Source organism: Hordeum vulgare, chromosome 3H (assembly GCF_904849725.1).
Source record: "Hordeum vulgare subsp. vulgare chromosome 3H, MorexV3_pseudomolecules_assembly, whole genome shotgun sequence".
In the NCBI taxonomy this organism is placed as follows: Eukaryota; Viridiplantae; Streptophyta; class Magnoliopsida; order Poales; family Poaceae; genus Hordeum; species Hordeum vulgare.
This window is the reverse complement of record NC_058520.1, coordinates 564,901,536-564,923,060: the sequence shown is the minus strand read 5'-3', so window position 1 is coordinate 564,923,060 and position 21,525 is coordinate 564,901,536. Positions and strand designations below refer to the sequence as shown.

Sequence of the window (21,525 nt, the reverse complement as noted above, 5' to 3'; positions counted from 1 at the left end):
GGAGCGTGCGAGTGACTTATTGGAAATCATACATACCGATGTGTGTGGTCCAATGAGCGTGGAGGCACGCGGCGGATATCGTTATTTTCTCACCTTTACTGATGATTTGAGTAGGTATGGTTATGTCTACTTGATGAAGCACAAGTCTGAAACATTTGAAAAGTTCAAGCAATTTCAGAGTGAAGTGGAAAATCATCGTAACAAGAAGATCAAGTTCCTACGGTCTGATCGTGGGGGTGAATATCTGAGTTTCGAGTTTGGTGATCACTTAAGAAAATGTGGAATTGTTTCACAGTTGACACCGCCTGGAACACCACAGCGGAATGGTGTGTCCGAACGTCGTAATCATACTTTGTTAGAGATGGTGCGATCTATGATGTCTCTTACTGATTTGCCGTTATCATTTTGGGGTTATGCATTAGAAACAGCTGCATTCACTTTAAATAGGGCACCATCAAAATCCGTTGAGACGACACCATACGAACTGTGGTATGGCAAAAGGCCAAAGTTGTCGTTTCTTAAAGTTTGGGGATGTGATGCTTATGTCAAAAAGCTTCAGCCTGAAAAGCTGGAACCCAAAGCGGAAAAATGCGTCTTCATAGGTTACCCAAAAGAGATAGTTGGGTACACCTTCTATCTCAAATCCGAGGGCAAAGTGTTTGTTGCTAAGAACAGAGCTTTTCTCGAGAAGGAGTTTCTCTCGGGAGAATTGAGTGGGAGGAAGATAGAACTTGACGAGGTTGTCGAACCTCTCATCCCTCTGGATGGTGGCGCAGGGCAAGGGGAAACCTCTGTCGTTGCGATGCCGGTTGAGGAGGAAGTTAATGATGATGATCATGAAACTCCAGTTCAAGTTTCTGTTGAACCACGCAGGTCGACGAGATCACGCGCTGCTCCAGAGTGGTACGGTAATCCCGTCTTATCAATCATGTTGTTGGACAACAATGAACCTGCAAATTATGAAGAAGCAATGGTGGGCCCAAATTCCAACAAATGGCTAGAAGCCATGAAGTCCGAGATAGGATCCATGTATGAGAACAAAGTGTGGACTTTGGAGATACTACCTGAGGGCCGCAAGGCTATTCAGAACAAATGGATCTTTAAGAAGAAGACGGACGCTGACGGTAATGTGACCGTTTATAAAGCTCGACTTGTGGGAAAGGGTTTTTCACAAGTTCCAGGAGTTGACTACGATGAGACTTTCTCACCCGTAGCGATGCTTAAGTCCGTCAGAATCATGTTAGCAATAGCTGCATTTTTCGATTATGAAATCTGGCAGATGGATGTCAAAACGGCGTTCCTTAACGGTTTCCTTAAGGAAGAGTTGTATATGATGCAACCCGAAGGTTTTGTCGATCCTAAGAATGCTAACAAGGTGTGCAAGCTCCAGCGATCCATTTATGGACTGGTGCAAGCATCTCGGAGTTGGAACAAACGCTTTGATGAGGTGATCAAAGCATTTGGGTTTATACAAGTGGTTGGAGAATCTTGTATTTACAAGAAAGTGAGTGGGAGCTCTGTGGCGTTTCTAATATTATATGTGGATGAAATATTACTGATTGGAAACAACGTAGAGCTTTTGGAGAGCATAAAAGGTTACTTGAATAAAAGTTTCTCTATGAAGGACCTAGGAGAAGCTGCTTACATTCTAGGCATTAAGATCTATAGGGATAGATCAAAACGCCTGATAGGACTTTCACAAAGCACATACCTTGATAAAGTTTTGAAAAGGTTCAAAATGGAACAGTCCAAGAAAGGGTTCTTGCTAGTTTTACAAGGTACAAGATTGAGTAAGACTCAGTGCCCAGCAACTGATGAAGATAGAGAGCATATGCGCTCCGTCCCCTATGCTTCAGCCATAGGTTCTATCATGTATGCGATGCTGTGCACTAGACCGGATGTTAGCCTGGCCATAAGTATGGCAGGTAGGTTCCAGAGTAATCCAGGAGTGGATCACTGGACAGCGGTCAAGAATATCCTGAAGTACCTGAAAAGGACTAAGGAGATGTTTCTCGTGTATGGAGGTGACGAAGAGCTCGCCGTAAAAGGTTACGTCGATGCAAGCTTTGACACAGATCCGGACGACTCTAAGTCGCAAACCGGATACGTATTTATTCTTAATGGGGGTGCAGTAAGCTGGTGCAGTTCCAAGCAAAGCGTCGTAGCAGATTCTACATGCGAAGCAGAGTACATGGCTGCCTCGGAGGCGGCTAAGGAGGGTGTCTGGATGAATCAGTTCATGACGGATCTTCGAGTGGTGCCAAGCGCACTGAATCCAATAACCTTGTTCTGTGACAACACTGGTGCCATTGCCTTAGCAAAGGAACCACGGTTTCACAAGAAGACCAGACACATCAAGCGACGCTTCAACCTCATTCGCGACTACGTCGAGGAAGAGGACGTAAATATATGCAAAGTGCACACGGATCTGAATGTAGCAGATCCGCTGACTAAACCTCTTCCACGGCCAAAACATGATCGACACCAGAACTGTATGGGTGTTAGATTCATTACAATGTAATTCACATGGTGATGTGAGGGCTAGATTATTGACTCTAGTGCAAGTGGGAGACTGTTGGAATTATGCCCTAGAGGCAATAATAAATGTAGTTATTATTATAATTCCTGTATCAATATAATAGTTTATTATCCATGCTATAATTGTATTGAATGAAGACTCATTTACATGTGTGGATACATAGACAAAACAGCGTCCCTAGCATGCCTCTAGTTGGCTAGCCAGTTGATCGATGATAGTCAGTGTCTTCTGATTATGAACAAGGTGTTGTTGCTTGATAACTGGATCACGTCATTGGGAGAATCACGTGATGGACTAGACCCAAACTAATAGACGTAGCATGTTGATCGTGTCATTTTGTTGCTACTGTTTTCTGCGTGTCAAGTATTTATTCCTATGACCATGAGACCATATAACTCAGTGACACCGGAGGAATGTTTTGTGTGTATCAAACGTCGCAACGTAACTGGGTAACTATAAAGATGCTCTACAGGTATCTCAGAAGGTGTTAGTTGAGTTAGTATGGATCAAGACTGGGATTTGTCACTCCGTGTGACGGAGAGGTATCTCGGGGCCCACTCGGTAATACAACATCACACACAAGCCTTGCAAGCAATGTAACTTAGTGTAAGTTGCGGGATCTTGTATTACGGAACGAGTAAAGAGACTTGCCGGTAAACGAGATTGAAATAGGTATGCGAATACTGACGATCGAGTCTCGGGCAAGTAACATACCGAAGGACAAAGGGAATGACATACGGGATTATACGAATCCTTGGCACTGAGGTTCAAACGATAAGATCTTCGTAGAACATGTAGGATCCAATATGGGCATCCAGGTCCCGCTATTGGAAATTGACCGAGGAGTCTCTCGGGTCATGTCTACATAGTTCTCGAACCCGCAGGGTCTGCACACTTAAGGTTCGACGTTGTTTTATGCGTATTTGAGTTATATGGTTGGTTACCGAATGTTGTTCGGAGTCCCGGATGAGATCACGGACGTCACGAGGGTTTCCGGAATGGTCCAGAAACAAAGATTGATATATAGGATGACCTCATTTGATTACCGGAAGGTTTTCGGAGTTACCGGGAATGTACCGGGAATGACGAATGGGTTCCGGGAGTTCACCGGGGGGGGGGGGGGGGCAACCCACCCCGGGGAAGCCCATAGGCCTTGGGGGAGACACACCAGCCCTTAGTGGGCTGGTGGGACAGCCCACAAGTGCCCTATGCGCCAAGGAGAAGAAAATCAAGAGAGAAAGAAAAAAAAAGGAGGAGGTGGGAAGGAAGGGGGACTCCCTCCCACCAAACCTAGTCCAACTCGGTTTGGGGGGGGAGAGTCCTCCCCCTTGGACTCGGCCGACCCCCTTGGGGCTCCTTGAGCCCCAAGGCAAGGACCCCTCCCTCCCACCTATATATACGGAGGTTTTAGGGCTGATTTGAGACGACTTTTCCACGGCAGCCCGACCACATACCTCCACGGTTTTTCCTCTAGATCGCGTTTCTGCGGAGCTCGGGCGGAGCCCTGTTGAGACAAGGTCATCACCAACCTCCGGAGCGCCGTCACGCTGCCGGAGAACTCTTCTACATCTCTGTCTCTCTTGCTGGATCAAGAAGGCCGAGATCATCGTCGAGCTGTACGTGTGCTGAACGCGGAGGTGCCGTCCGTTCGGCACTAGATCGTGGGACTGATCGCGGGATTGTTCGCGGGGCGGATCGAGGGACGTGAGGACGTTCCACTACATCAACCGTGTTGTCTAACGCTTCTGCTGTACGGTCTACAAGGGTACGTAGATCACTCATCCCCTCTCGTAGATGGACATCACCATGATAGGTCTTTGTGCGCGTAGGAAAATTTTTGTTTCCCATGCGACGTTCCCCAACAAATCTCATCGGATGAACCACGATGTCAAGGATTCAATCAATCCCGTATACGATTCCCTTTGTCTGTCGGTATAGAACTTGCCCGAGATTCGATCGTCGGTATACCTATACCTTGTTCAATCTCATTACCGGTAAGTCTCTTTACTCGTTCCGTAGAACGTCATCGTGTGGCTAACTCCTTAGTCACATTGAGCTCATGATGATGTTCTACCGAGTGGGCCCAGAGATACCTCTCCGTCACAGGGAGTGACAAATCCCGATCTCGATTCGTACCAACCCAACAGACACTTTCAGAGATATCCGTAGTGCACCTTTATAGTCACCCAGTTACGTTGTGACGTTTGATATACCCAAAGCACTCCTACGGTATCCGGGAGTTGCACAATCTCACGGTCGAAGGAAAAGACACTTGACATTAGAAAAGCTTTAGCATACGAACAATACGATCTAGTACTATGCTTAGGATTGGGTCTTGTCCATCACATCATTCTCCAATAATGTGATCCCGTCATCAATGACATCTAATGCCCATGATCATCTATTGACTAACGAGCTAGCTAACTAGAGGCTTGCTAGGGACACATTGTGATCTATTTATTCACACATGTATTAGTGTTTCCTGTTAATACAATTATAGCATGAACAATAGACGATTATCATGAACAAGGAAATATGATAATAACCATTTTATTATTGCCTCTAGGGCATATTTCCAACAGTCTCCCACTTGCACTAGAGTCAATAATCTAGTTACATTGTGATGTTTTGCTCGTGGAAGAGGTTTAGTCAACGGGTCTGCAATATTCAAATCCGTGTGTACTTTACAAATATCTATTACTCCACTCTGGACATGGTCCTGGATGGAGTTGTAGCGGCGTTTGATGTGCTTCGTCTTCCGGTGAAACCTGGGCTCCTTGGCTATGGCAATGGCCCCAGTGTTATCACATAAGAGTGTCATTGGACCCGACGCGCTTTGAACCACTCCAAGGTCGGTGATGAGCTCCTTCATCCAAATTCCTTCATGAGCCGCTTCTGAAGCAGCTATGTACTCCGCTTCACATGTAGATGCTACCACGACTTCTTGCTTGCTGCTGCACCAGCTCATTGCCCCACCATTCAAAACATATACATATCCGGTCTGTGACTTAGAGTCATCCGGATCTGTGTCGAAGCTAGCGTCGGCGTAACCCTTTACGACGAGCTCTTCGTCACCTCCATAAACGAGAAACATTTCCTTAGTCCTTTTCAGGTACTTAAGGATATTCTTGACCGCTTTCCAGTGTTCCATACCGGGATCACTTTGATACCTCCCTACCAAACTTATGGCAAGGTTTATATCAGGTCTGGTACACAACATGGCATACATTAGAGAGCCTACGGCTGAAGCGTAGGGGACAGAACTCATCTTCTCTCTATCTGCTGCCGTGGTCGGCGACTGAGTCTTACTCAATCTCATACCTTGCAAAACTGGCAAGAACCCTTTCTTTGAGTTTTCCATATTGAACTTCTTCAATATCTTGTCAAGGTATGTACTTTGCGAAAGACCTATGAGGCGTCTTGATCTATCTCTATAGATCTTGATGCCTAATATGTATGGAGCTTCTCCAAGGTTCTTCATTGAAAAACTCTTGTTCAAATAGGCCTTTATGCTCTCCAACATCTCTATATTATTCTCCATCAATAATATGTCATCCACATACAGTATGAGGAAAGCTAAAGAGCTACCACTCACTTTCTTGTACAGACAAGCTTCTCCGTAAACCTGTATGAAACCAAACGCTTTAATCACCTCATTAAAGCGAATGTTCCAACTACGAGATGCTTGCACCAGCCCATAGATGGAGCGCTGCAGCTTGCACACTTTGTTAGCACCCTTAGGGTCGACAAAACCTTCTGGTTGTATCGTATACAACTCTTCCTTAAGGTTCCCGTTAAGGAACGCTGTTTTGACGTCCATTTGCCAAATTTCATAATCATAAAAGGCGTCAATTGCTAACATGATTCGGACTGATTTCAGCTTCGCTACGGGAGAGAAAGTCTCTTCGTAGTCAACCCCTTGAATTTGTCGAAAACCCTTTGCGACAAGTCGAGCTTTATAAACGGTTACATTACCGTTTGCATCAGTCTTCTTCTTGAAGATCCATTTATTTTCAATGGCTCGCCGGTCATCGGGTAAGTCCACCAAAGTCCATACTTTGTTCTCATACATGGATCATATCTCGGATTTCATAGCTTCAAGCCATTTGTTGGAATCCGGGCCCGCCATCGCTTCTTCATAGTTCGAAGGTTCACCGTTGTCTAACAACATGATTTCCATCACAGGGTTTTCGTACCACTCTGGTGCGGAGCGTGCCCTCGTGGACCTTCGCGGTTCAGTAGTAACTTGATCCGAAGCTTCATGATCATTATCAATAACTTCCTCTTCAGTTGGTGTAGGCGCCACAGGAACAACTTCCCGCGCTGCGCTACTATCCTGTTCGAGAGGGGGTGTAATTACCTCATCAAGTTCTACCTTCCTCCCACTTACTTATTTCGAGAGAAACTCTTTCTCTAGAAAGGATCCGTTCTTGGCAACAAAGATTTTACCTTCGGATCTAAGATAGAAGGTATACCCAATAGTTTCCTTAGGGTATCCTATGAATACGCATTTCTCCGCTTTGGGTTCGAGCTTTTCTGGTTGAACTTTCTTCGCATAAGCATCGCAGCCCCAAACTTTAAGAAACGACAACTTAGGTTTCTTGCCAAACCATAGTTCATACGGTGTAGTCTCAACGGATTTAGACGGTGCCCTATTTAAAGTGAATGCTACAGTTTCTAATGCATATCCCCAAAATGATAGCGGTAAGTCGGTAAGAGACATCATAGATCGTACCATATCTAATAAAGTGCGATTACGACGTTCAGACACTCCGTTGCGTTGCGGTGTGCCAGGCGGTGTCAGTTGTGAAACGATTCCACACTTCCTTAGGTGTGTGCCAAACTCGTGACTCAAATATTCTCCTCCACGATCAGATCGTAGACATTTAATTTTTCTGTCACGTTGATTCTCAACCTCACTCTGAAATTCCTTGAACTTTTCAAACGTCTCAGATTTGTGCTTCATCAAGTAGATATACCCATACCTACTCAAATCATCGGTGAGAGTGAGAACATAATGATAACCACCGCGAGCTTCAACGTTCATTGGACCACACACATCAGTATGTATTATTTCCAATAAGTCGGTTGCTCTCTCCATTATTCCTGAGAATGGAGTCTTAGTCATCTTGCCCATGAGGCACGGTTCGCGTGTGTCAAATGATTCAAAGTCAAGAGACTCTAATAGTCCATCAGTATGGAGCTTCTTCATGCGCTTAACTCCGATATGACCAAGGCGGCAGTGCCACAAGTATGTGCGACTATCATTATCAACTTTACATCTTTTGGTACTCACACTATGAATATGTGTAACATCACGATCGAGATTCATCAAGAATAAACCATTCACCAGCGGAGCATGACCATAAAACATATCACTCATATAAATAGAACAACCATTATTCTCTGACTTAAATGAGTAGCCGTCTCGCATTAAGCAAGACCCTGATACAATGTTCATGCTTAAAGCTGGAACTAAATAACAATTATTAAGGTTTAAAACTAATCCCGACGGTAGATGTAGAGGTAGCGTGCCGACGGCGATCACATCGACCTTTGAACCATTCCCGACGCGCATCGTCACCTCGTCCTTGGCCAGTCTCCGCTTATTCCGCACTTCCTGCTTTGAGTTGCAAATGTGAGCAACAGCACCGATATCAAATACCCAGGAGCTACTACGAGCGCTGGTAAGGTACACATCAATAACATGTATATCACATATACCTTTAACGTTGCCGGCCTTCTTGTCCGCTAAGTATTTGGGGTAGTTCCGCTTCTAGTGACCTTTTCCCTTGCAATAGAAGCACTCAGTCTCAGGCTTGGGTCCATTCTTTTTATTCTTACCGGCATCTGGCTTACCGGGCGCGGCAACAAGTTTGCCGTCTTTCTTGAAGTTCTTCTTACCCTTGCCTTTCTTGAAACTAGTGGTCTTGTTGACCATCAACACTTGATGCTCTTTCTTGATTTCTACTTCTGCAGACTTGAGCATCGAATACAACTTGGGAATGGTCTTATCCATTCCTTGCATGTTGTAGTTAAGCACAAAGCCTTTGTAGCTTGGTGGGAGAGACTAGAGGATTCTGTCAATTATAGCATCATCCGAAAGTTCGACTCCAAGTGAAGTCAGACGACCGTGTAACCCAGACATTTTGAGTATGTGCTCACTGACAGAACTGTTCTCCTCCATCTTACAGCTAAAGAACTTGTCGGAGACTTCATATCTCTCGACACGGGCATGAGCTTGAAAAACTAGCTTCAGCTCCTGGAACATCTCATATGCCCCGTGTTGCTCAAAACGCCTTTGGAGCCCCGTTTCTAAACTGTATAACATGCCACACCTAACCAGAGAGTAGTCATCACTCCGTGTTTGCTAGACGTTCAGAATGTCCTGGGCTGCTGCGGGAGCGGGAGGGTCACCTAGCGGCGCATCAAGGACATAAGCCTTTTTAGCTGCTTCAAGGATGAGCTTCAAGTTGCGAACCCAGTCCGCATAGTTGCTACCATCATCTTTCAGCTTGTTTTTCTCTAGGAATGCGTTGAAATTGAGGTTGACGTTGGCCATCTACAATATTTATAAAGACAACTTTTAGACTGGGTTCATGACAATTAAGTTCATTTAATCAAATTAAGTATGAACTCCCACTTAAATCGACATCCCTCTAGTCATCTAAGTGATACATGATCCATTTTGACTAACCCGTGTCCGATCATCACGTGAGACGGACTAGTCACCATGGTGAGCAACTTCATGCTGATCGTATTCAACCATACGACTCATGTTAAACCTTTCGGTCTCTTGTATTCGAGGTCATGTCTGTACATGCTAAGCTCGTTGAGTCAACCTAGGTGTTTCGCGTGTGTAAATCTGGCTTACACTCGTTGTATGCGAACGTTAGAATCTATCACACCCGATCATCACGTGGTGCTTCGAGACAACGATCCTTCGCAACGGTGCACACTTAGGGGAATACGTTCTCGAAATTTTAAGAGGGATCATCTTATTATGCTACCGTCGTTCTAAGCAATAAGATGAAAAACATGATAAACATCACAATGCAATCATATAGTGACATGATATAGCCATTATCATCTTCGCCCTTTCGATCTCCATCTTCAGGCATCGCATGATCATCATCGTCACCGGAGTGACACCATGATCTCCATCATCGTGTCTCCGTGAAGTCGTCACGCCAACTACTACTATCACTACTACTATAGCTAACCGTTAGCAATGAAGTAAAAGTAGTAAGCACATGGCGTTGCATCTCATACAATAAATTAAGACAACTCCTATGGCTCCTGCCGGTTGTCATACTCATCGACATGCAAGTCATGAAACCTATTACAATAACATGATCATCTCATACATCATACATGCAACATCACAACTTTGGCCATATCACATCACATGTCAAACCCTGCAAAAACCAAGTTAGACGTCCTCTAATTGTTGTTGCAAGTTTTTACGTGGCTGATTTGGGTTTGTAGCAAGAATGCCTTCTTACCTATGTGACAGCCACAACGATGATATGCCAAAGCTATTTACCCTTCATAAGGACCCTTTTCATCAAATCCAATCCGACTAGAGTAGGAGAGATAGACACCCGCTAGCCACCTTTATGCACGGTGTGCATGTCTGTCAGTGGAACCAGTCTCACGTAAGTGTACGTGTAAAGTCGGTCCGGGCTGCTTCATCCCACAATACCGCCGGAAAAGAATAAGACTAGTAGCGGCAAGCAAATTGACAAATCATCGCCCACAACTTTTGTGTTCTACTCGTGCATAGAATCTACGCATAGAAAACCTGGCTCGGATGCCACTGTTGGGTAGCGTAGCATAAATTCAAAATTTTCCTACACATATTCAGATCTTCCTATGGAGAGACCAGCAACGAGAGAGGGGTAAGAGCATCTTCATACCTTTGAAGATCGCTAAGCGGAAGCCTTGCTAGAACGCGGTTGATGGAGTCGTACTCGCAGCGATTCCGATCTAGTGCCGAACTACGGCACCTCCGCATTCAACACACGTGCAGCCTGGTGACGTCTCCTGCTCCTTGATACAGCAAGGAGGAGGGAGAGGTTGGGGAAGAACTCCAGCAACACGACGGCGTGGTGTCGATGGAGAGACGAGGTCTCCCGGCAGAGAGGAGGAGGAAGAAGGGCATGGCTGCGCCGAGGGAGAGGGAGAAGTCTGTCTCCCAAGGGCCAAAACCCCTCTCTATTTATAGGAGGAGGGGGAGGGGGGTGCCACCCATAGGGTTCCCCCCTAGGTGGTGCGGCAACCACCAGATGGGAAAGGGGGGTGGCGGCTAGGGTGGGAGGGGGTGGCGCACCACCTGGTGGGCCTAAGGCCCACCTGTGCCTAGGGTTGCCCCCTCTCCCCACCACTTGCGCATTGGGCTGGGTGTGGGAGGCGCACCAACCCACCTAGGGGCTGGTTCCCTCCCGCACTAGGCCCATCTAGTCTTTTGGGGTCGTTGCCCCCCTTCAGTGGACCCCCGGGGCCACCTCCGGTGGTCCCGGTACGTTACCGGTGACGCCCGAAACACTTCCGGTGTTCAAAACCATCCGTCCTATATATCAATCTTTACCTCCGGACCATTCTGGAGCTCCTCGTGACGTCCGGGATCTCATCCGGGACTCCGAACAACTTTCGGTAACCTCGTATAACAATTCCATATAACCCTAGCGTCATCGAACCTTAAGTTTGTAGACCCTACGGGTTCGGGAGACAGGCACACATGACCGAGACGCCTCTCCGGCCAATAACAATCAGCGGGGTCTGGATACCCATGGTGGCTCCCACTTGCTCCACGATGATCTCATCGGATGAACCACGATGTCAAGGATTCAATCAATCCCGTATACGATTCCCTTTGTCTGTCGGTATAGAACTTGCCCGAGATTCGAACGTCGGTATACCTATACCTTGTTCAATCTCGTTACCGGTAAGTCTCTTTACTCGTTCCGTAGCACATCATCGTGTGACTAACTCCTTAGTCACATTGAGCTCATGATGATGTTCTATCGAGTGGGCCCAGAGATACCTCTCCGTCACACGGAGTGACAAATCCCGATCTCCATTCGTACCAACCCAACAGACACTTTCAGAGATACCCGTAGTGCACCTTTATAGTCACCCAGTTACGTTGTGACGTTTGATACACCCAAAACACTCCTACGGTATCCGGGAGTTGCACAATCTCACGGTCAAAGGAAAAGACACTTGACATTAGAAAAACTTTAGCATACGAACAATACGATCTAGTGCTATGCTTAGGATTGGGTCTTGTCCATCACATCATTCTCCAATGATGTTATCCCGTCATCAATGACATCTAATGCCCATGATCAGGAAACCATGATCATCTATTGACTAACGAGCTAGCTAACTAGAGGCTTGCTAGGGACACATTGTGATCTATTTATTCACACATGCATTATTGTTTCCTGTTAATACAATTATAGCATGAACAATAGACGATTATCATGAACAAGGAAATATGATAATAACCATTTTATTATTGCCTCTAGGGCATATTTCCAACAGTAGCCGTCCCCTATCTTCTTCCACGTGTCGGGCGAAACCCTAGACTCGTCCGGGCAGCAGCGTCGACATCGCATCCCTTGTTGGAGGTGCTGCTTGGCACGCGGCGGTTCGGAGCCTCGGGTTGTGGTGGTTTGTCTCTAGAAGGCACAGCGGTGGCGGATCTTCCGCTCTTTGTCGAGCTAACGCTGTTGGCATTTGTTTCTCTTTTGTTTTTGGGATTGATGTGCTGTTCGCCCTAGCAATGATCTATGTACGGTGTTGGTTGCTTTGTATACAAATCGGGGAAAAACCCTTTTTCGGTAAAAGGACCACCTGTCAAACGCAATCGACACAAGAAACCACATGTGAGTCAGATTGGCAAAAAAGACGAGCACCTACGTGGTGGCACAAGACCGCACGGTAGCCCCTGCCTCCACATGGCGAGGTGGCCAGCCACCCGCCACAGGATTTTTGTCCGCGCCCGAGCGGTGACGAAACAAAAAATGGGCATGTGGGCCCTACCGCCATCGGGCGAGGTGGCATGTGGCGCTGCTGCCACCCGACAAATTTTGTTGATTGGCACGCGCACATAATCATCACAGCCGACAAACTTTGTTGATTGCCACGCAACGCTTGACATTGTGCTGACACTTATTGTTGTGTATTTTCCCGCCTAAAACTTCGTCCGTTCCCGACCTATTTTTCCGCCATCACATTTTTCATGTGTGCCTATAAATTGAGGCACTGGACCTCTTTTCATCCATCGTCCAACCTAGTACAATGGCGGCAGGTGACACACGTCGGCTCGGACGTCTCTCGTTATGCCGAGCAAAAACTCCTCGCAAGGGCTCAAATCCATCTACAAAAATGACACATCCGAGCTCGCATGAACGGATTTTCTTCGCCAAATCGGCCGCTACATCGAACTAGAAAAGGGCACGAAAGGACTAACCGACGACGGGCCAGGGCGGTCGCAAACTCGTGAATCTGAGGCAAAAGTGGGCCAATGATGACTGGGCGGTCGACCCGGGTCGGCGCGGCTCGACGGATGGGGGGGGGGGAGGTGACGCGGTGGATCAGGGTCTGGAGTGGTCCGATGGCATGATTCCGACGGTGGATATGACCGAAATCAGAGGGCAAGTGGTGGGGTGGCGCCGTGTATCTCGCGTGTTTCTCAAAAAAAATCGCAGACGGCGGTGGTGCCGGGAGGCTGCGGGGTGAAAAGGAGAACAAACACAGGCTAAAATGTCCCTCCCGCCAACCTCTTTCGCGAGATACAGGGCACCGACGGGGCGGGGGCGGGAGGGGGGGGGGGGGTAAACTGCGTATCCGTGGATCGAAGGGGCAATTTTATCGCAACCCTTAAAAAAATTAAGGGTCATCCACGTTTACGGGGTCTGTTCGAGACACTTTTTCAATGCGAAACGGGGTCTGTTCGAGACACTTTTTCAATGCAAAACTGTAAAATGACGGTTATTTTGCGGGTCGAAGAGATATAAGGGTCTGCTAAAGTTGCTCTAAATAGCACAAATACTTACAAAAACACCCTTACAGAAACTCAAAAACAAATAAAATTCTTGATGGCGCCCAAGTATTTTTTTTCCTTCTGGATCCAACTAGCAGTGCACTCTAAGCAAAGTTTGTTGTTGTTCCACGCGTGCAATCTCCCCCAACAAACCTCACCCCCGTTAGTGCCGCCACCTCTAACTCGTGTGGTCCGATGGGCGTCGCCGCCGCATTAAATCTCCCAGGCCACCAGCACCAGGGACACTTTTTCCTCGCAGGCAGCCACAAGGGTTTAGGTCCAGGGGCACTTGAAATCGCAGAACGGTGCGCGTCAGGACGCTTTCCTCTCGAGTATACTTTTGCCTCTCGTTGATGGCAAGCGGCATCATAGCAGACGGTCAGGAAAAACACACGGATGGATCGCCACGCCGGGCAGGCAGGCATGCATACTACAGCCCCTTGCATCATCTCATTTTCATCATGGAAAACCAACAAACGTGAAGAAAGTGAGGTCGGCACCCAGCCGGCCAGAACCGTGTGAAGTGGCCAGACACTCAGACAGCGATGCGATTAGAAATGAATTTCCACGATTGCACTCATCAGATTTTTGCGCCCATATAGCACTCACAGAAGAGCAGAGCCACTTTGTTCAATGCGACAACGGATAAATAAACAAACGACGGGAGACCGTTTTCGTGCGGGAGAGATGAATTTCCAAAATTGCATTCCATCGGTTTGTGCATGCAGGTTACAAACTGTGATGTTTTGTATGTCCAAAAAGACTAATAAAACGCAAAAACAGACAACAACCTAGTATCTACTCTATATGACAGGGGATATGCAATTCTTACTCGAGCTAACCGAAGAAAGGATGCGGAATGGAGCAACTTGTACACGTACTGCTGTCTGCTGAGGCTTCATGCCTTCGCTCCTTTTTGCAGCGCATAAAAATGCAAGAAGCAGCATGATACTCGACCAGAAAAACAAGAAGGTTGAGCGCACAATGTCAAACAGTCAGTCGGCCAGCTTTCGCCAACCTGCGGAATTGGACATGACTCGGTGTCAGAAGCCGTTATTCAACTCCTGAATGAGCAAGTCATCAAGTTAAAGGGCATAAATACTTGCAAACTACTCCCTCTGTAAACTAATATAAGAGCGCTTAGATCACTACTTTAGTGATCTAAGCGCTCTTTTATTAGTTTGCGGAGGGAGTGAGTCGGAAGCACCGCAACCTATGTTTATGAAATGAGAATTTCTGGAATCAGCTTTAAATTGGTTTTCGCTTTCTGTACCATATTCTTTAGATCTACATTTCTGTTCCACATCCGAGAATTATTCCGGTTAACTTAGTAACGAGTTACTTGAGTGCTTAAGCATATGTATGACGAATTCATTCATGCTGTACAGGTGAGTATCAGCTATTGCTCTCTATTCTATTTTGACCCTACACAGTTGTAAAGCTCAGGTTGACGGCACCGCTACCGAATACTCCCTCTGTAAACTAATATAAGAGTGTTTAGATAACTAAAATAGTGATCTAAATGCTCTTATATTTGTTTACGGAGGGAGTAATATATACAACTATCTATGCATGGTGTATATAAAAGGTTCAAAAAATTCCAAGTTGCTTTGCAAGCAGAACATCATATAACACAAACAATATTTTATTTTTTTCCTAGTACTGTACTCCCTCCGTAAACTAATATAAGAGTGTTTAGATCACTATTTTAGTTATCTAAACACTCTTATATTAGTTTACATAGGGAGTACTTTGTTATTATTAATAACATCAGGAGAGAATGTCATCATAAATAAGGAACTCACCATCCGTCAAAAGGTGAGAAAATATTAGCTCATTCCAAGCATCTGGAACTCCGGGAAGACACCAATGGCTGCAATCAAGTATGGTAGAAGGGTGACTCCAAATACCAATATGCGCATCACTCCTGAAGGCCCCCATCAAAGTCACATTCAGTATAGTGACAGGAACGCTCATGTTCGCAACAACATCAGCAAGTATATCCCTAAATTCACTCCTGTCAGCTCCTATGGCCTCAGTTGTAGGTCTTTCTGTTACTTCGCATACTTTTTGGTTCAAGCCACTGAAAATAATAAGAAGAAAAAATTACTCTATATTTTTCACTGATATTTTGCATGATGTCTGTACTCCACAATCATAGCGGGATGACACCTTCTGTTCAAATTGTGGCTAGTATTATAATGAAGTAGTGAAGAAAGAAATTCAGTGTATATGAGAAACTAACCTCCAATGAGAAGGTTCATATGTCCGGAAGAAGACACGTGTTCGTTTTAAATCCACTTTTTCCTTGACCCATGAAGCCCATGTTTCCAGTGCCATTTTGAAAGCAGAATTAACTGACGTTCCAAGTTTAAGCAAGCCTCCAGCCTCAAAATAACAACCCCTGTTGTAAAGACAAAGCTATAATCTCTAAGATTTATGAAAGAAAGGTTACAACTTGATAATTAACAACCCCCGCCAAAAAAATAATCAAATTTGTTCAATAATAAAAAATTCCATCACATATTAAGATCAGGCAGTAAAGTTTCTATGGCATTTACAATTTACGCCCAATTTTTGCCATGTTTGTTAGATTTTAACTCCAACAAATAGTAAATGCATGAAAGTTAGCATCATCAAAACATACTGCCGTACTTAGCATCATTTTTTGCCAGTCATAGCAGGCTTACCAATTTTTACCACAACCTTTACAATTGTGGCGATATCTTATAAACATGAAAAACAGAGCCTATTTTTTATACCAAAAAAGGAAATAATCTGGTATGGATGCATGAAACTTAGCATCATCAAAGCATACTCCCGTACTGAGTAGTGCCTAACCACCACCCTTCCTCAGGTGAGGCCTACAATTTATTAATATCAGCATCACTAAGTTGTGGCATAAGAACCTAACACCCTTTATTGTTGCTTTGACCTCAAGAAATAACTAGAAATGGTAAGGAGTTAGCTTTGCAGTACAATCTGGTAACTAGAAATGGTACGAAATTAAATTTGCAATAATACAATCTGGTGATTTGTTTTTGTTTATTTGTGACCCTCGGAAGTTTTGCTACAATCAGTCCTGGTCATTGATTCCTTCCAAAGGAACACTCTGGTGCCTGCTTGGCGTACACTGATATACACAAACTATCAGTTATTAAGGATTTATTTTGAAAAACAGGTATACTTAACCAAAATATAAAAACAGATAACTGCAAAGGTTGGTTTGTCTGTAAGTCTAGCGTTTTTGTTTCGAAAACAGATATACTAAACCAGAATATAAGATCAGATAACTGCAAATCAGCAAGATTGTGATTATAATCCCTAAACAATTACCCACAAACAAAGCATGCTAACAATTAAAGCAAGAACACTCACATGTCAAATAATTTGCTGGGAGTCCACCAATGCCCTGAATTGAAAATAAGCACGTCGGCATTCGCCCATTTCCTGCTAATATCATCCATCTTATCGAGCTTGAGAATTGCGCGGACCCTTTTTGTCACATGGACAGGAGGGGCAGGGGTCTGCTGTACAAGGAACACCGACCGAAAGAACTCCACACTGAGGTTGAATGACTCGAATCTCACTCCTAAAAATCGGATCGTCTTCGAGATCTGGTTGCCATTCACCTCGTAGACCTTGTTGGGATCGTCCACCCCTGTCATGAGCATGCAGATGAAGGACTCCCACTGTGTTCGGCTCATCGAATCCCCCACAAACACAACCCTCTTCCCTCTGAGCCACTCCAGCACGCTCCGGGCACTGAAGCGCGGCATGTCGCATCGCCGCGGCTTCCACCGCCACTTGAGGTACTCGGTGCTCCTCCTGCCATTGGCGAGGCAGTTGAACCCCCTCTCCGCAAACGGGCACTCGGAGCTGTTGTACAGGGGGTACCTCTCATCCCGCACCCAGCTTCCGTCGAACACGTTGCAGGAGTCCAGATTGTCGCCGGCGAACTCGGCCACCGCGCGGTCCTGGCCCTGGCCCTGGCCCAGGTACCGGGAGACATAGAGGTATAGGCCGCAGGAGAGCACGAGCGCGACGGAGGCCAGGCAAAGGGCCAGGGCGACGGTGCTCTCAAAAGACGGTGACCCCCACCACTTGCGGTGCGCGGACGACGAGACCCGGGGGCTCCCTACGCCGCCCCTCGCTGTGAGCCGCGCCGACGTGCTCCGGCTGAAGCTCGCGGTCACCATCTCGCCACCGCGGCCGGCCCCCGATCTCCCATTCCACACCTCCCCGGCCGCGATCTGCGAGCCGGTTCGAACCAGTCCACCGCAAAGCCAAGCTCGCAGCGTGCGTGCCTGCCCCAACCCAGGAGCTCGGAGGAATCAGACCAGATCCAATGTTTCCCGGTGCTTGATTCGGAATTTCCCCGCACCAGGGGCCGGGATCGGGAACTCACCGGGTCCCGCCGACGGGCTCTGGCTCTCCGGCGATCGCCGGAGCGGATGACTCGCTGAGAACCAGCTGGTGGTGGGGTGGTGAGTGACCTGTCCTCGGGACCGGCGGCTGGGTGGGCTCTCTCGCTGGAGGAAGCCAAGTTCGAACAGGAGGAGCCGAGGAAGGAGACGGCTGATGAGAGCCGGAGGGAAGGCAGGGGAAGGTGGGTAGGAGGGGGTGGGTGGGTGGATGTTCCCTGTCATGTTGACCATGGACCTAACTTGCTGCTGCCACGTTGGCTCCAGGATCGGCGGCCCCACGTGGCAGCGGTCGCATGCCTCGTGACGTGGCTTGCCTGGCGTGCGCGTGCGTGGTCTCACTTTTGCGCGGACTTGGCATTGGGCTGTGCGTGGAGAAGTGGGGGAGGACACGCCGGCATGGGGTTTTGATTATCATCGGAAACGGGAGAGACGGCCAACTGTCGCGTCGCCGGAGAGCGGGAGCAGAAAAGCAAATTCATTTATACTCCCTTCCTTCCTAAATACGTATATATGTATGTCTTTTAATTTTTTTTGTCGAAGAACTACATATACAATAAAATAAATGAATCTATATTTTAAATTAATTTATATACATTCATATGTAGTTTTCTATTAAAACCTTTAAAAAGACTTATATTTAAGAACGGAGGGAGTATTTGTTTGCACCGACGCAAGGGCTTTGGCAGGGTGATTCCCTATCCCCTTTTCTATTTATATTTGTAGTCGATGATTTATCTGCACTGCTGAGACAAGGAGTGGAATCACATGTTGTCTAACCGGTCAAGATTAGCAGCAGAGCGTCGGGATATCCCACTTGTTGTTTGTTGATGATATCCCACTGTTCTTCAAAGCTAATGTTGAGCAGGTTAATTATATGAAGGACGTTATTCATAGATACACACACTATGTACCAACTTATAACCCCACAAAAATGTTTCATCCAGTTTGATGATAATTGTCCTACAATGACACATCCGCGATCAAACAAGTGTTGCAAGTTTAAACTGTAGTTTTTGAAGATAAATATCTCGGATTACCCACACCAGATGGTCGCATTTACAAAGGGAAATTCCAAATGTTGCACTTGCATGCAAGTCTGACTAAGTGGATCATGTTGTCGGGTGGAGGGACACTTTGTCCCACGCAGGGAAGGAAACTTTGGTTAAATCTGTCGTACAAGCTATACCTACATATATGATGGGGGTGTTTAAATTACCATGCTTTGTTTATGATGATCTCAACAACTTGTGAGGAACTCCTGGTGGGGATCGAAGTAACGACAAAGAAAAACTCACTCGTTGGCATGGGACAAAATTATTAAGCCAAAAGGAAAGGGTGGATTGGGCTTCCATGACTTCCGCCTATTCAACCAAGCCCTCCTAGCGAGACAAGCTTGGAGGCTACTTACCAACCCAGTCTCGCTATATTCCAAAGTGTTAAAAGCAAAATACTATCCTAATGGTTCTCTCGAGGACACTGTTTTTGCAAGTAACGCATCTCCGACATGGCATGCCATACAACATGTCAAAGCTCCTTAAAAAGGGCTCATGTGGCGAGTGGGGAATGGCGAGCAAATTCACATATGGCCGGACCCTTGGCTACCACGACCAGCATCATACTGGCCGATCACACCAAGGGGCACATACATGCTTAGGTGGGTGTGTGAACTCGTGGACATAAATGGATGGTGACGCACGGATCTTCTACAACAACACTTCTTGGCCTCGGATGTTCAATGCATCTTGTCGATCAAAGCCAGTCTGCGTCTGTTGGAAGACATCCTCTCTTGGGCACCCAACACGAGAGGTGTTTTCAGTGTCCGAAGTGCCTGCAAGCTAGCGATGGAAGACTGTACTCACACCATCGTGTGCGCCACGAGCAGGGCACCGGATGACACTCGTGTCGTTTGGAAGGCAATGTGGGGGCGCCCTGCTCACGCAAAGGTACGCATTTTTGCCTAGCGAGTCATGACGAATTCTTTGGCCACCCTTAAAAACAAACGAAAAAAGAAAACTTGAGATTTTGACACCTCTGCTCTTTGTGGTATGGAATGCGAGGAATCGTTTCACGCCCTATGCACATGCCCTTGGGCGCAACGACTATGGATGGCTATGGCGGGCATATGGAAAATGCCTAAGAGCAAGTACAATAGAGTTGAGTCAGCTGGCTATAAGGAAGAAACTAATATATTTTTATTTAGTTAGAGGAAAGAGAAGAGGAGAGAGAAGGTAAGCGGGCTCTTAGCTAAGAGCCAGCTCTAGCACGTGCTCCTAGGCATTTTGTGAGTATGAAAGGTGGACCATATAATAAAGAAGTAGTGCACTTTTGTAATGAACTATTGTACAAGTTGGCTATTAGACAGGTTATAGATGACATGTCAATGGCTTATAGCCAGCAACTGGCTATACTATTGTACTTGCTCTAAGTTGGACACTATCGCTAACACACGCAAATAATGGATCATTTAATTGCTTGTTGGCTATCAAGATGAAGTTTGACTTCCTGTCATCATGACACTCTGGCAAAATTGGCACGTCGGAATGGGGTATATCATGGTAAACCAGCACCCTCGGTCAATGCATCCTATCGATTCCTCTACATCGATACATTACTGCACATACGGCTGCTGGGAGCGTTGTATGGAAAAGAAATTCCTATGAAACACCCAAGATCTATTCTATTGATATGCTAGCAATGACAGGGAGAGGTGTCTACATACCCTTGTAGACCGAAAGCATTAACGATCTAGAGATCGTGGTTGCTGTAGTCATACTCGCATCGCGATCCAATCCGATCCAAGTACCGCACGTGTGGCACCTCCGAGTTTAGCACATGTCCGACTCAGTGACATATCCTCCCTCTTGATCCTGTAAAATAAGGAGAATGTGTAGATGAGATCTGAACCAACACGACGACATGGTGGTGGTGGTGGTAGTGGAATTTTAGCAGTGCTTTGCCAAGCGCGTACCGCAGAAACGTGGGAGGAATCAGGAGAGCCAATGACCAAGGGTGAAGGGTTGGCTGCCCCCATGCACCTCCTCCATCTATATATAGTCTAGAGGGCAGGGAAGGCCATCCAAAACCCTCCTAGGGCCGGCCACAAGGGAGAAAACCCTTTAAGCATGAAGATACCATCTTATCTCTAGATTCAACCCTTTAAATTTAGAGATAAGATCTACCTCTACATTTAAACGACATGTGCCTTAGGGAATGGTGCAGCCAGCCCATCTGGGTTGTAGCCCCACCCCTCGGTCCATGTGGGCCCTTCCTGGGTCGTTGGGCCCCACGGTCGAACCCCTAAACCTTCTAGAACCTTTTCGGTATTCTACCTCAAAATTCCCAAACTTTTTCGGAACCATGAATATGACTTCCCATATATAAATCTTTACATCCGGACCATTTCGGAGATCTGCGTTCTATAAAGGATCCCATATGAGATTCCAAAAAACTTCTGCAATTTTCACTATGTCACGCCCAAGATGCGACCCTATCCTCAATTTGGCACG

At 46.4% G+C, this 21,525-nt stretch overlaps 1 protein-coding gene across 2 annotated transcripts; it reads right to left on the bottom strand.

The window, feature by feature from the left end:
- Positions 1 to 14,263: 14,263 nt before the first annotated feature.
- LOC123445138 (protein trichome berefringence-like 7) lies at positions 14,264 to 18,206 on the bottom strand. Of its 2 annotated transcripts, XM_045122077.1 has the most exons (5): positions 18,001 to 18,206; positions 16,971 to 17,899; positions 15,838 to 15,996; positions 15,398 to 15,675; positions 14,264 to 14,610 (listed from the first exon to the last, which is right to left on the bottom strand). In XM_045122077.1, the coding sequence occupies exons 2-5, from the start codon at positions 17,789 to 17,791 to the stop codon at positions 14,588 to 14,590; spliced, it is 1,281 nt and encodes a 426-aa protein (XP_044978012.1). In that variant the 5' UTR covers positions 17,792 to 17,899; positions 18,001 to 18,206; the 3' UTR covers positions 14,264 to 14,587. The 2 variants fall into 2 exon arrangements, with proteins under 2 accessions (XP_044978012.1, XP_044978014.1); XM_045122079.1 differs by having other exon boundaries at positions 14,264 to 14,656; positions 16,971 to 18,206.
- Between the last annotated feature and the right edge of the window lie 3,319 nt (positions 18,207 to 21,525).